At 35.5% G+C, this 13,245-nt stretch overlaps 1 protein-coding gene across 1 annotated transcript in view; it reads left to right on the top strand.

Moving 5' to 3' along the window:
• The first annotated feature begins 1,340 nt into the window (after positions 1 to 1,340).
• The window catches only part of LOC123557443 (TBC1 domain family member 13-like), a 37,700-nt gene continuing 25,795 nt past the window's right edge, over positions 1,341 to 13,245 (top strand). The window contains exons 1-2 of the mRNA XM_053525583.1: positions 1,341 to 1,392; positions 1,517 to 1,590. Of these exons, the coding sequence (XP_053381558.1) occupies positions 1,373 to 1,392; positions 1,517 to 1,590 (94 nt within the window). The 5' untranslated portion in view covers positions 1,341 to 1,372. The remainder of the gene's footprint in view (positions 1,393 to 1,516; positions 1,591 to 13,245) is intronic.

Here is a 13,245-nt window from a genome sequence, read left to right as displayed (position 1 = left end):
AAGGATGCTGAACAAACTAAATATGGATGGACGATAGACGAAGGACATCCATTGATTCTGATAGCTCACCATGACCACTTCGTGGTCAATTGAGCTAAGATCAGTATATACCTTGAAACTTGACTTTTATCATCACAGCAGCGTTGTTTGTGCCGTGTGGCGGCTGTAAAAGGCCTCCCCGTACTTTCAGTCAGAGCTGTTGTATTTCGATCTCCTCAGATCGTTCAGAACGACATATATGTTGTGTTAGTGTACTGTTAAATTTTTCAGCTTTAGCATTTCGGCCTGGGTGGTTCCAATACTCCCGCTTTAAAAGCTTTGGGTGTTGTTTAATCACGCCTTGGATATGTTGCCTGCTTTTTAATTTTGTCTTTTGGCAGTTTCTATAATATGCAGGCCCCATAACCACAGATCCCCTCTCTAAAATCCAGTTTGTTTAGTTCTGCCCATTGTTTTCTCGTTTAGGACACAGCCATTATTTCATCTGGGGACCATACGCCGCTTTTCATGTAATTGCAATCTATGCATCGTTGAATTAAGGTTCCTCGTGCACCGCCATATGAATTATACATCTGCGGATGTCTCTAAGGTACATTCTTTTACTTATAGCATGTGTAAATGTTGAGTTCTTCTCAACCCGGGTCTGGAGGGCGTGGACGGTAGCTTGCACTTTCACTACCGTCCGTGAACAGTTTCAATCAAACCGAGCCTGCAACATTGTTGTTTATGACGTGGTTTTCCACTTTTTTGTTTAATTGAAATGACTTAATTATTGCTAAGTTTTTAACCACACAGTTAGCTCATAGTTTTCTTTTAACTGGCACCATACAGGTGCACAGTTAAATACCTGGTAGGGTTATTATTTGAGTCATTGATATATCTAACCGCCTCTGTAGCCTAGTGGTAGAGTACGTGTCCGCTTCGAGTGCGGGAGGTCGTGGGTTCGATCCCCAGCTGCGTCATACCAAAGACGTAAGAAATGGTACTAGTAGCTTCCTCGCTTGGCGCTCAGCATTAAGAGGATAGTGCTAGGACTGATCTGCCCGGTGTCAGTATAATGTGACTGGGTGGGGTAGGCTATTATGCCACGTGTCTGCGGTGTGATATTCCAGTGAGGCAGCATTATAAAGTTGGGCATTGTGCTCACTGCTATAAGTAGACACCGGCGTTTATATGACTGAAAAATTGTTGAAAAGACGTTAAACCCGAACACACACACACACACACGCACGCACGCGCGCGTGCGCACACATATGTCTGTAGTATATGGTGGTTGAACATCTTTGTAATAGTTAACTAGAATGTCGCCTAATTTGGGATGATTTGGGTAAATAATCTACCATTTGACCGGATAGTAAACATCCGGTGAAAAATGTCCTCCTACAAAGCACGGTAATTAACTGAAATATTTCAAATAACGCTACTTTAAAACCTTGTTTTGTATTTGAGAGCTTGATTTAGGTCATTCTTGAGGTTATGCAACTATTACATGCATATGTTTTCGTTGTCATTTCAGAGTGGAGGAGTTCAGGGCGGTTCTTGATGCGGAAGTGATCGATTTCAAAAAACTACGAAAAAATGTTTTTAATGGTAAGTTTTGAGAACAATTAGGGACGTATATTTGGCCAAAAATTAATACAGGTTGAGGTTTAAATATGTGAATAAACGCGTTGATTATTCATATGCACATTAGACAAACTTATAATTTCATCACCTCTGTGCACAGCCCTATAGTGCAAATAATTGTACTCGGAGTGGAATATCGTTTTATTTTTTGACTGGTCAGTAGACAACATAAAATATCAAAACGTAAAATCAGTCAACCCGAGGTCTCATTATTTAGACAATGCACAGCCCAGGCTGCAAAACTTTGGTTGTACTGGTTCAAGTCGTAAATTCGGCCATTTTTTGCAGCTTTTCATACAAAATTTCTACCATATGTGCTTTAATACAAGCAACATTGATTGTTTTCATTAATAGCCTTTTACAATTTAATAAACGATAAAACCGAGCCTTAAATATATCGGACAGGTTAAGCTCTACATTTTACCTTCTAAAGGTTGTAAATATTTGGCCACTTTTTAAACCTAAAGTTGGTTATATTTTCAACATTTTCTTGGAAATAAATCAATGCTACAGCCAAAATTGTTCTTTTTTCAACAAACTGCATTCAATTTTCAATAGCATACCTCGTGGTAAATATTTGCCAACAGAAATTTTAATTAGCGCATCCTTCTCACACTGGCATGACGTAATTTAATTTTTACGTCACTGTTTATTACTTATTCTAGCATAAAACTGCTGTTATTGTTTCGGCGTGTTTTAACAGGAGAGAAAACAAGTGTTAACCAGTAAGGGGTGTAACTGTTTCAAATTATCGCAGTTTATAACCCATTTGAGTTATTGCTTTAACTTTCATAACTTGTTTCAGTTATCATAAAATATTACAAAGCCCTCCTGTGCCAATTCCTCATTTTGAATGAGACTAATGCAATTATTTCCTGAATCCTTGACCTTTTATCTTTCCAGCTAAGCAGTAAAAATTTTTACGCAAGGCTGATAAAGTTTTACGCAAAAGTTTTAAAGCTATAAAACTCTTAATATCCCATTTTACTTATCAGGTCATGCTCAGACCAAAAGAGAATTTGATTAACCACAGTTTGCTACTAATTTCACTTTAAAGGTCACTTTGAGAGAACAGCAAAAAGACTTTTTTTGAATATCTTACCTGAGTTAACTATATTTTATAACTAATACAGGTTATAAAATGCTTGAAAAAGTAACTGAAATAGGTTACATAACTTAAAACAGTTACACCCCTGACTGTTAACAGAGAGATTCTCGCGCTTACGTGCTGTTATAAAATCTTTTAACATATGCACTTTCTGTGGCAAAGCGTAAATGTATTACGGCCCCAGAATGAATAATTCAAAAGGAAATGTCAATGTGAAAAAGCAACTTAGACTTAACTGCACATTTCATGGAAATTTAGTGACATTCTTTTATCTGGTTTTTACACATTTTATGCTAGAATAGCGTTAGCGCATGTTCTTTTCGTGTTATAACATCTTAAGAATCCCTCGGGCCTTAGCATAATCAAGCGCGTGCAATGAAGTCATGCAACCTGCCAGACAAAATATTTGATGTTTAGAGTACACAACTTTAGGTCAGGACAACTTTTTTTCTACTCACCTTAACTTGTTGTTTTTTACTGACTTTGTTCCTAATGCATTGCAAGCACTTGTGATGACACAGATGTGTTCTCAAGCATCTGGCTCCAAAAAAAGCTTTAAAGTGGGTGGCTGAATATTTACGACCTGGCCAAGTTTATGACTCGAACTAGTAGGTCAAAACATACCCAAACCAAAATGTACCCACATGGTAAAGCCAAAATGTACCCAGAAATGTCAGAATGTACGAACATAAAAATAAAATATAATGTGTATATACATACCAGACTTCACTCCAAATAATAGGACATTTCCAACAACGTGATAACTGATTGTCACTGTCCGTCAGATCCAAACTTATTCTGCATATTTCTGTTAGGAAATCCCCAATGAAATCTATTCTATAGGTACGTTTTCTGGTACAGTATATTTGTAATGATTACATCTCTGATTATAATGAATGAGTATATAATAATGAATTAAAGCATAAAATTGGCTCGCTGACATTTTTGGATGTATATTTTAATAATAATAATAATAATTTCTTTATTTTACGAAGGTAAACTCATTATGCAATCACATAAGCAGATACAAATGAAATCACATATTTACAATGAGGCCTTCAACAAGGTACAAAGTATTTTAAAAAAATGCATATTAAAACAATACAATATAAAAAAAAAACAACAAAAGGTAAAAACACATTTGATCTGAGCACCTGTAGCATTATGATTATGCAGTGCAGACTTCATCAAATAAAAGTTTCTTGTAACTGTATTTGAAAGAGTTCACATTCGCTGCATTACGGATAATAACTGGTATAGAATTCCACACTTTCATTGATAAAAATTTGAAAGATTGTTTCATATAATCTGAATTGAGTCTGAAATGAGTAATTAAACCTTGGGAATTAGATCTTAGATTGTATGACTTGTTGTCGGAAACAGTAATCAACTGAGTAATATATTCCGGGGTTGAACCATGTAGAGCTTTAAACGTCATTACAGCTATATGTAATTTATGTCTGTTTTCGACAGAAAGCCATTTCAGTTCTTTAAACATAGCAACAGAAGAAGATATCAAAGGTTTTGCTAATATCCATCTAGCAATACTTTTCTGAAACACCGATACTCTTGAAAAGTATGTTTTGGGAGCATTACACCAAATTATCACACCGTAGTCAATAATCGGAATGATGTAGGCATTATAAAACATTTGTTTCATTTCTAGTGTAAGAAGTTTTGAGATCTTTCGTAGAAGTGTAAATTTGTTAGATAATTTTTTGCAGACATTTTCTATGTGAACATCCCACTTTAAATGCTGATCGATATGTACACCTAAAACTTTTTGATTTGTGACAAAATTTATACGACAGTTATTCACTGTTAGATTCAGAGAGGCAGAATGTCTTATTTTATACTGGGAACCTATCAGCATCGAAGTAGTTTTTACAGGATTAAGTACCATATTGTTTGCAGCGCACCATTTATCTATGATATGTAAGTCAGACTGTAAATTTGTCTCAGTAAGAGAAACTGACCGATCAGCCACATATAAAGTTGAATCATCAGCATACATGTCAAGGTTAGAATTTTTCAAATGTAAAGGCAAATCGTTAACGTATAAGAGAAACAATAAAGGGCCTAAAATTGAACATTGAGGCACTCCTGTTTTTATGAATGATTCATTAGAAACACTAGTATTTAATTTAACAGACTGCGTTCTATTTGAAAGATAAGATCGAAACCAGCCAACAGAGGAGGGAGAAAAATGGTACAATTTCAATTTTTGAAGCAAAATTTCGTGATCAACCAAATCAAATGCTTTACGGAAGTCAAGAAAAAGACTGCCGACTACATTACCCGAATCTATTTCTTTCAACCATTTATTTACAAGGTGAATTAAGGCAGTGTGACACGAGTGTTTTTTTTTCTGAAACCTGACTGAGCCGCATGCAAAATATCAGTTGACTGAAAAAAGTTTTGTAATTGTAAAGCAACATGCCTTTCAAATATTTTTGATAAAGTCGGTAAAATAGAAATAGGTCTATAATTATTTGGGTCGTCTAGAGGGCCAGTTTTATGTAAAGGTAGTACACAGGCTTTTTTAAGTTTTTCTGGGAAAACACTCTGGTCAATACATTTATTTATTAAACTGGTTATACAATTTATTAAGTAGTCAGAGGACATTTTTATAACACGAGGTCCTATACCATCAACCACCAGTTGCTTTAGTTGTGTTTAAAGTGTTAATAAGACTTTTAACTTCATGTACTGTTATGTGTTCAATGTTAAAAGTCACATAATTCAATTTCACATCGCAAAAAGATTTAAGATCAGAGAAATTATCTTCATTAAAAGGAACTCTATTGATAATATTCGCGATATTTACAAAGTGAACATTCATCGCATTTGCAATATTCATGTCGCCTTCTATGACTTCATTATTGAATTTGAGAACTGAAGGGAGTTTCACTGAAGCTGAAGACTGACCAGAAAGAGTTTTAAGATTAGACCATAGATGCTTTGAATCCAACTTAGACTTAATGGCATTATTAAAGAACTGCTTTTTACTTTTTGTAATTAAACATTTAGTTTTTTTTACGCCATTTTTTGTAGGAATCCCAATCTTTCATTTGATGAAACTTATCTCTCATTCTACGTGTTTCCTTTATAGAATCTGTATACCATTCTGGTTGCTTAAGACGCTTAACCCTTTTAAGTTTAAGTGGTGCATGTTTGTTTAAGACATAATTTAATCTATAGTAAATTATGTCTAGACACTGATTAGGATCTGCTACAGTTTCAGCATCATCTATACCGGACAAGGCTAAGTCATGTAGGTAGTTTTCTTCGGAAAATTTACTAAACGATCTATAAGTGATGGTTTTATGCTTTACAAATTTAATGTGTTTTTTGTGTTTTGTTTCTGCAAGTTGTTGTCATCGGCAATCTGAGAAATCTGCGAATCTCCCTTTCAGCTATCTGTGATTGTACATATCTGGCTATACGTGTATAATATGTATAATTATCCTGACTAAAGGTTAGGGTTAGTTCAGACTTCATGAAAGATGAAAAGAATGGCAGAACATTCGGTCCAGCAATGTCAGCTGTACCCACTTGGTAAAGCCAACATATATCCAGAAATGTCAGAATGTACCTACATTAAAATGAAATATAAATGTGTATACCAGACTTTAGGAAAGTTGGAAAAAATGGCCGGACATTTGGTCCGGCAATGCCTAAAAATCTGCTAGATGGAAAAAAAATGTCAGTGCACCGCATAATGTTGCTTTTCTCCATCATATATGAGCCAGGTGTGATTTTGAGTCCATTTTTCCTTAAATGTTTGGTCAACCCTCATATTTTCATACATTTTTAGCTCACCTGAGCAATGCTCAGGTGAGTTTTTCTGATCGCTCGATGTCCGGCATCCGTCGTCCGTCGTCTGTCGTCTGTCGTCTGTCGTCCGTCGTCTGTCAACATTTAGCTTGTGTATGCGATAGAGGCTGTATTTTTCAATTAATCTTCATGAATATTGGTCAGAATGATAACCTTGATGAAATCTAGGCCGAGTTCGAAAATGGGTCATCTCGGGTCAAAAACTAGGTCACTAGGTCAAATCAAAGAAAAACCTTGTGTATGCGATAGAGGCTGTATTTTTCATTTAATCTTCATGAATATTGGTCAGAATGATAACTTTGATGAAATCTAGGCCGAGTTCGAAAATGGGTCATCTCGGGTCAAAAACTAGGTCACTAGGTCAAATCAAAGAAAAACCTTGTGTATGCGATAGAGGTGGTATTTTTCAATTGATCTTCATGAATATTGGTCAGAATGATAACCTTGATGAAATCTAAGCCGAGTTTGAAAATGGGTCATCTCGGGTCAAAAACTAGGTCACTAGGTCAAATCAAAGAAAAACCTTGTGTATACGATAGAGGCTGTATTTTTCAATTCTTCTTCATGAATATTGGTCAGAATGATAACCTTGATGAAATCTAGGCCGAGTTCGAAAATGGGTCATCTCGGGTCAAAAACTAGGTCACTAGGTCAAATCAAAGAAAAAACCTTGTGTATGCGAACGAGGCTGTATTTTTCAACTGATCTTCATGAATTTTGGTCAGAATGATTGCCTTGATGAAATCTAGGCCGAGTTCGAAAATGGGTCATCTCGGGTCAAAAACTAGGTCACTAGGTCAAATCAAAGAAAAACCTTGTGTATGCGATAGAGGCGGTATTTTTCAGTTGATCTTCATGAATTTTGGTCAGAATGATAACCTTGATGAAATCTAGGCCGAGTTCGAAAATGGGTCATCTGGGGTCAAAAACTAGGTCACTAGGTCATATCACGTAAAAACCTTGTGTATGCGATAGAGGCTGTATTTTTCAATTGATCTTCATGAATTTTGGTCAGAATGATTGCCTTGATGAAATTTAGACCAAGTTCGAAAATGGGTAATCTGGGGTCAAAAACTAGGTCACTAGGTCAAATCAAAGAAAAACCTTGTGTATGCAATAGAGGCTGTATTTTTCAACTGATCTTCATGAAATTTAGCCAGAATGATTACCTTGATAAAATCTAGGCTGATTTCGAAAATGGGTCATCTGGGGTCAAAAACTAGGTCACTAGGTCAAATCGAAGAAAAACATTGTGTATGCAATAGAGGATGTATTTTTCAATTGATCTTCATGAAATTTGGTCAGAGTGATTGCCTTGATGAAAACTAGGTCGGTTTTGAATATGGGTTATCTGAGGTCAAAAACCAGGTCACTAGGTCAAATTAAAGAAAAATCTTGTGTATGCGATAGAGACTGTTTTTTTCAGTTGATATTTATGAAATTTGGTCAGGTTGATTGCCTTAATGAAATCTAGGTCGAATTTGAATATGGGTCATCTGAGGTCAAAAACTAGGTCACTTGGTCAAATCAAAGAAAAAACTTCTGTATGTGATAGAGGCTGTATTTTTCAGTTGATCTTCATGAATTTTGGTCAGAATGATTGCCTTGATAAAATCTAGGTAGAGTTTGAACACGGGTCATCTAGGGTCAAAAACTAGGTCATATCTAAGAAAATGCTTGTTTTATCGCAAGAGACCAATTTTTTGGTCCAATCTTAATGAAAATTGGTCAGAATATTTGTTTCCATGAAATCACTAGGTCAAACATGTTTTACACTGTTATGGAGTGTTTCTTAGGTGAGCGACCTAGGGCCATCTTGGCCCTCTTGTTTCTTTTCACTACAATTGTTAGGCTTTAATTTACGTTTCTTTCCCGGTTCTACCCCAGAATAGTATGTTATTGACGCTATCTTGATGAGTTGTCCGAAATGTTGCAGTTCTCAGTGGTACAATAAATGCTGGTCAGCAGATCGCATCCAGATAAAGAAACAGCAATGCAATTTATCATATTTTGTTTGCCTAAGACAGCAATTTTTACCTGTTCACAACTACTACAGGTTGTGTTTGTTTTAAATTACTGTTTCTTTATGGGTAAAAAATGGGAACACGAAAATTTAATGATGGCTGAATTAGCTTTAACTGCTAATTATGATTTTATATAAAGTGAATGTTTTATCTTAAAATGATTCTCGTCTACAAGCAATCAGTTTAGTAAATATTCATAGACACACTACACACTTTTTTAAAAGTATAAATAATGCAGATCTTCTATGAAACAATAATATCTTGCAGAAGATATTTATTGACATTTTAATTAAAAACAAACAAATTAATATTGTGGTCATTTTTAGCTCATCACATTTTTTGGAAAAAAATGATGAGTTTGTAAGTATTCTCATCACTTGATCGGCATCGGCATTGCCTAAGTTTTATCTTTAGGTCAGCTTTTCTCCTAAACTATCAAAGCTATTTATTTAAAACTTGCAACACTTGTGCACCAAAAGCAGCACCATCAAAAGCTTTTGGATATATTTTTGGACTTAGAAATATTTTATTTCTTGGTTAAGTTTATTTCTTGGTTAAGTTTTGCTTTTAGGTCAGTACTTCTCCTTAAAAGTCTATTGCTTTAAAACTTTATTCAGTTATGCAGTTATTTGCCATTAAAAGCTGACTCTGCGCAGCAAGTACTGTAACTCTACATTGCTTTTTTGCGTGAATTATGGCCCCCTTTGGACTTAGAAAATCATGGGTATGACAATATATCTTTCATACAGAGACAAAAGGATCAGGCGGTGCTCTTGTCAACAGGGTTGGCATAAAAGTGGGAAATACTAGTTTTTACCAGGACAGCGGGAAATACAGGTATTTCCCAGGAAAAAGTGGGAAATAGTGGGGAAAAGTCAACATCTCATTGTATGAGCAGAGACTTAAACAAATGTAATTCAGTTAACATGAAATATTTCTCTCAATTAAAAACAAATAATATAAATATTCTTTTTAAGCACTAAATGTACTAAAATCAAGTCCTAAATTTTTATTTCAATTGTTTTTTTTTTCTTTCTTGTTTACCAAAAATGCCTATTACTATTGAGAATCAGAGCATCACATTGTGATGCCTAATTATACATTATTAACACCTTTTCACAATAACTGGGACTGATACTCTTTTCACACTATGTTGTTGTTGTTGTTGTTGTCTTGAAATTTCCTCCGTTGACTTGTCGGAGCACCCAAGAGATTCTCTTGGTAAGTATCGAAGGCGGGTAGTAATCCTTTCCAAAAAAATTATTATGAACCCTGAGTCGACGAATCGAAGACCACCACAGAATAATATATCTAATCCAAGAATGAAAACACTTTTTATCCAGGAATTACCTTATGGTTGATTTTAATCTTATTTTATTAAATCTTAATACTTTCGCAGCTTGTAACTAATTTCAAGTTAAGATGAAATTCACTATAGTTCATAGATACTTTAAGTATATTACAATGATATTAATATTTTAGTGTATACAGTAGATATACATGTTTCACTATTATTCATAAGTGCCTTACTATATATATATATATATGTAGTATGTTTCCCTGATATTAAAATCTTATAATATACACTGAGCATATACACATGTGCCTCCCAAAATTTATTCTCTATTATCATCTGTATGTACGCTATATGGGACCTATTTACACAGGTATTTAACTGTCCGATATACATATCAGTTTATTACATAACTCCCTCAAGCAATTTTGATCTTAGAACATGTAGATCAAATAGGAATTTTCTCGAATATAGTTCTAAGTACTCTATGCTAGAGTCTTTGACTGGTATTACTTTTTGAAAATCTGGATGAGAGCAATCTAATACCATTTGTGTAAATAAATTTGGAGTCAATGTTTGTATGATGTTAACTGACTGATTAAGAATACTAGCAGTTCTTAATATAAATTGATTTCTAATTGTTGTGTATTTTTCACAAGTTGCGATTAAGTGTTCACGAGTTTCTGGGTGTTTTTAGCTCACCTGTCACAAAGTGACAAGGTGAGCTTTTGTGATCGCACGGTGTCCGTCGTCCGTGCGTCAGTGCGTCCGTGCGTCCGTAAACTTTTGCTTGTGACCACTCTAGAGGTCACATTTTTTGTGGGATCTTTATGAAAGTTGGTCAGAATGTTCATCTTGATGATATCTAGGTCAAGTTCGAAACTGGGTCACGTGCCGGTAAAAACTAGGTCAGTAGGTCTAAAAATAGAAAAACCTTGTGACCTCTCTAGAGGCCATACTTTTTAATGGATCTTCATGAAAGTTGGTCAGAATGTTTACCTTGATGATATCTAGGTCAAGTTCGAAACTGGGTCACGTGTGATCAAAAACTAGGTCAGTAGGTCAGATAATAGAAAAACCTTGTGACCACTCTAGAGGCCATATTTTTCATGAGATCTGTATGAAAGTTAGTCTGAATGTTCTTGTTGATAATATCTAGGTCAAGTTCGAAACTGGGTCAACTGCGGCCAAAAACTAGGTCAGTAGGTCAAATAATAGAAAATCCTTGTGACCTCTCTAGAGGTCATATTTTTAATGGGATCTGTATGAAAGTTGGTCTGAATGTTCATCTTGATGATATCTAGGTCAAGTTCGAAACTGGGTCACGTGCGGTCAAAAACTAGGTCAGTAGGTCTAAAAATAGAAAAACCTTGTGACCTCTCTAGAGGCCATATATTTCATGAGATCTTCATGAAAATTGGTCTGAATGTTCACCTTGATGATATCTAGGTCAAGTTTGAAAGTGGGTCACGTGCCGTCAAAAACTAGGTCAGTAGGTCAAATAATAGAAAAACCTTGTGACCTCTCTAGAGGCCATATTTTTCATGGGATCTGTATGAAAGTTGGTCTGAATGTTTATCTTGATGATATATAGGTCAAATTTGAAACTGGGTCAGCTGTGATCAAAAACTAGGTCAGTAGGTCTTAAAATAGAAAAACCTTGTGACCTCTCTAGAGGCCATACCCTTGAATGGATCTTCATGAAAATTGGTCAGAATGTTTACCTTCATGATATCTAGGTCAAGTTTGAAACTGGGTCACGTGCCTTAAAAAACTAGGTCAGTAGGTCAAATAATAAAAAAACCTTGTGACCACTCTAGAGGCCATACTTTTCATGGGATCTGTATGAAAGTTGGTCTGAATGTTCATCTTGATGATATCTAGGTCAGGTTTGAAACTGGGTCAACTGCGGTCAAAAACTAGGTCTGTAGGTCTAAAATTATTAAAATCTTTTGACCTCTCTAGAGGCCATATTTTTCAATGGATCTTCATGAAAATTGATCTGAATGTTCACCTTGATGATATCTAGGTCAGTTTTGAAACTGGGTCACGTGCGGTCAAAAACTAGGCCAGTAGGTATAAAAATAGAAAAACCTTGTGACCTCTCTAGAGGCCATATTTTTCATCAGATCTTCATGAAAATTAGTGAGAATGTTCACCTTGATGATATCTAGGTAAAGTTCAAAACAGGGTCATGTACCTTCGAAAACTAGGTCCATAGGTCAAATAATAGAAAAACCTTGTGACCTCTCTAGAGACCATATTTTTCAATGGATCTTCATGAAAACTGGTCAGAATTTTTATCTTGATAATATCTAGGTCAAGTTCAAAACTGGGTCACATGAGTTCAAAAACTAGGTCACTATGTCAAATAATAGAAAAAACGACGTCATATTCAAAACTGGGTCATGTGGGAAGAGGTGAGCGATTCAGGACCATCGTGGTCCTCTTGTTTACATACACCACATGTTGGATCAACCTGGAACTGATTAAATTTTGCTCTGTTTGCCTGTAGAGTATATGTACCTGTTAAAAATTTAACTTCCAACTCTGCTTTCTGAATATCATGAATGTTCGGTCTGACAGTTGCATATACTGAATGTATCTTTCCAACTTTCAGGGTGAGAGGGTTTAGGTACTTTAATGATGACTTCTCTCTAATATCCTTAATCCAGTCCTGTTCTATGCTATGGTTAGTTTTCATATCTTAGCATATCTTTCCATCTTTCCTTGTTTGGTGGATCAGATAAGATTTCATAAGCTGTGGGGAGGTTATACTGTATCAGCAGACGTCTTGCTCTGGAAACCATACTGTTATCTTCAGTTGATTACACTGCCATTTGTCGGACTGCGATATCACATTCTTTTGTGCCAGGGTTGGTCAAGATGGAGTAAAATAGATTTAACAGATTTTTGTGAATAACAGTTTGAACTGGAAGTATTCCTAGTAGAGCTGCTGTTGCAGATGTTGCAGTACGGTCAGGTAGATGCTGGATTTGCTTTAAGATTTTAATTTGAAATTTTTCCAGGGTCAATTCATCTTTCTTAGTAAGTGGTAGTGTTTCAAGCCCATATGTAAATCTTGGGACTACATACATGGTCCAATAGTGTGCTTTTATTTGTTGTGAAACCCCTGTTTTCCCATGACATCCTGCTCCCATTAAAGAATACACAGTCCGTCTTCCACGTTCGACTCTTTCTTGGATGTTTACTTTTCCATCTTGACGTCTAGTAATACCTAGGTGCACAGTTTTGTCAGCCAGATCAATGGTTTTGCCATGTAATTTTGGATTATCTAGAGTTTTTTTTGAGTTATATTGTATAGTACTGCTTTTTTAACCAGGTTTTCAACGAAA

Source organism: Mercenaria mercenaria, chromosome 15 (genome assembly GCF_021730395.1).
Source record: "Mercenaria mercenaria strain notata chromosome 15, MADL_Memer_1, whole genome shotgun sequence".
Taxonomy (NCBI): Eukaryota; Metazoa; Mollusca; class Bivalvia; order Venerida; family Veneridae; genus Mercenaria; species Mercenaria mercenaria.
Note: the sequence above shows the minus strand (reverse complement) of the source record. Positions and strands in the feature narration are given on the sequence as shown.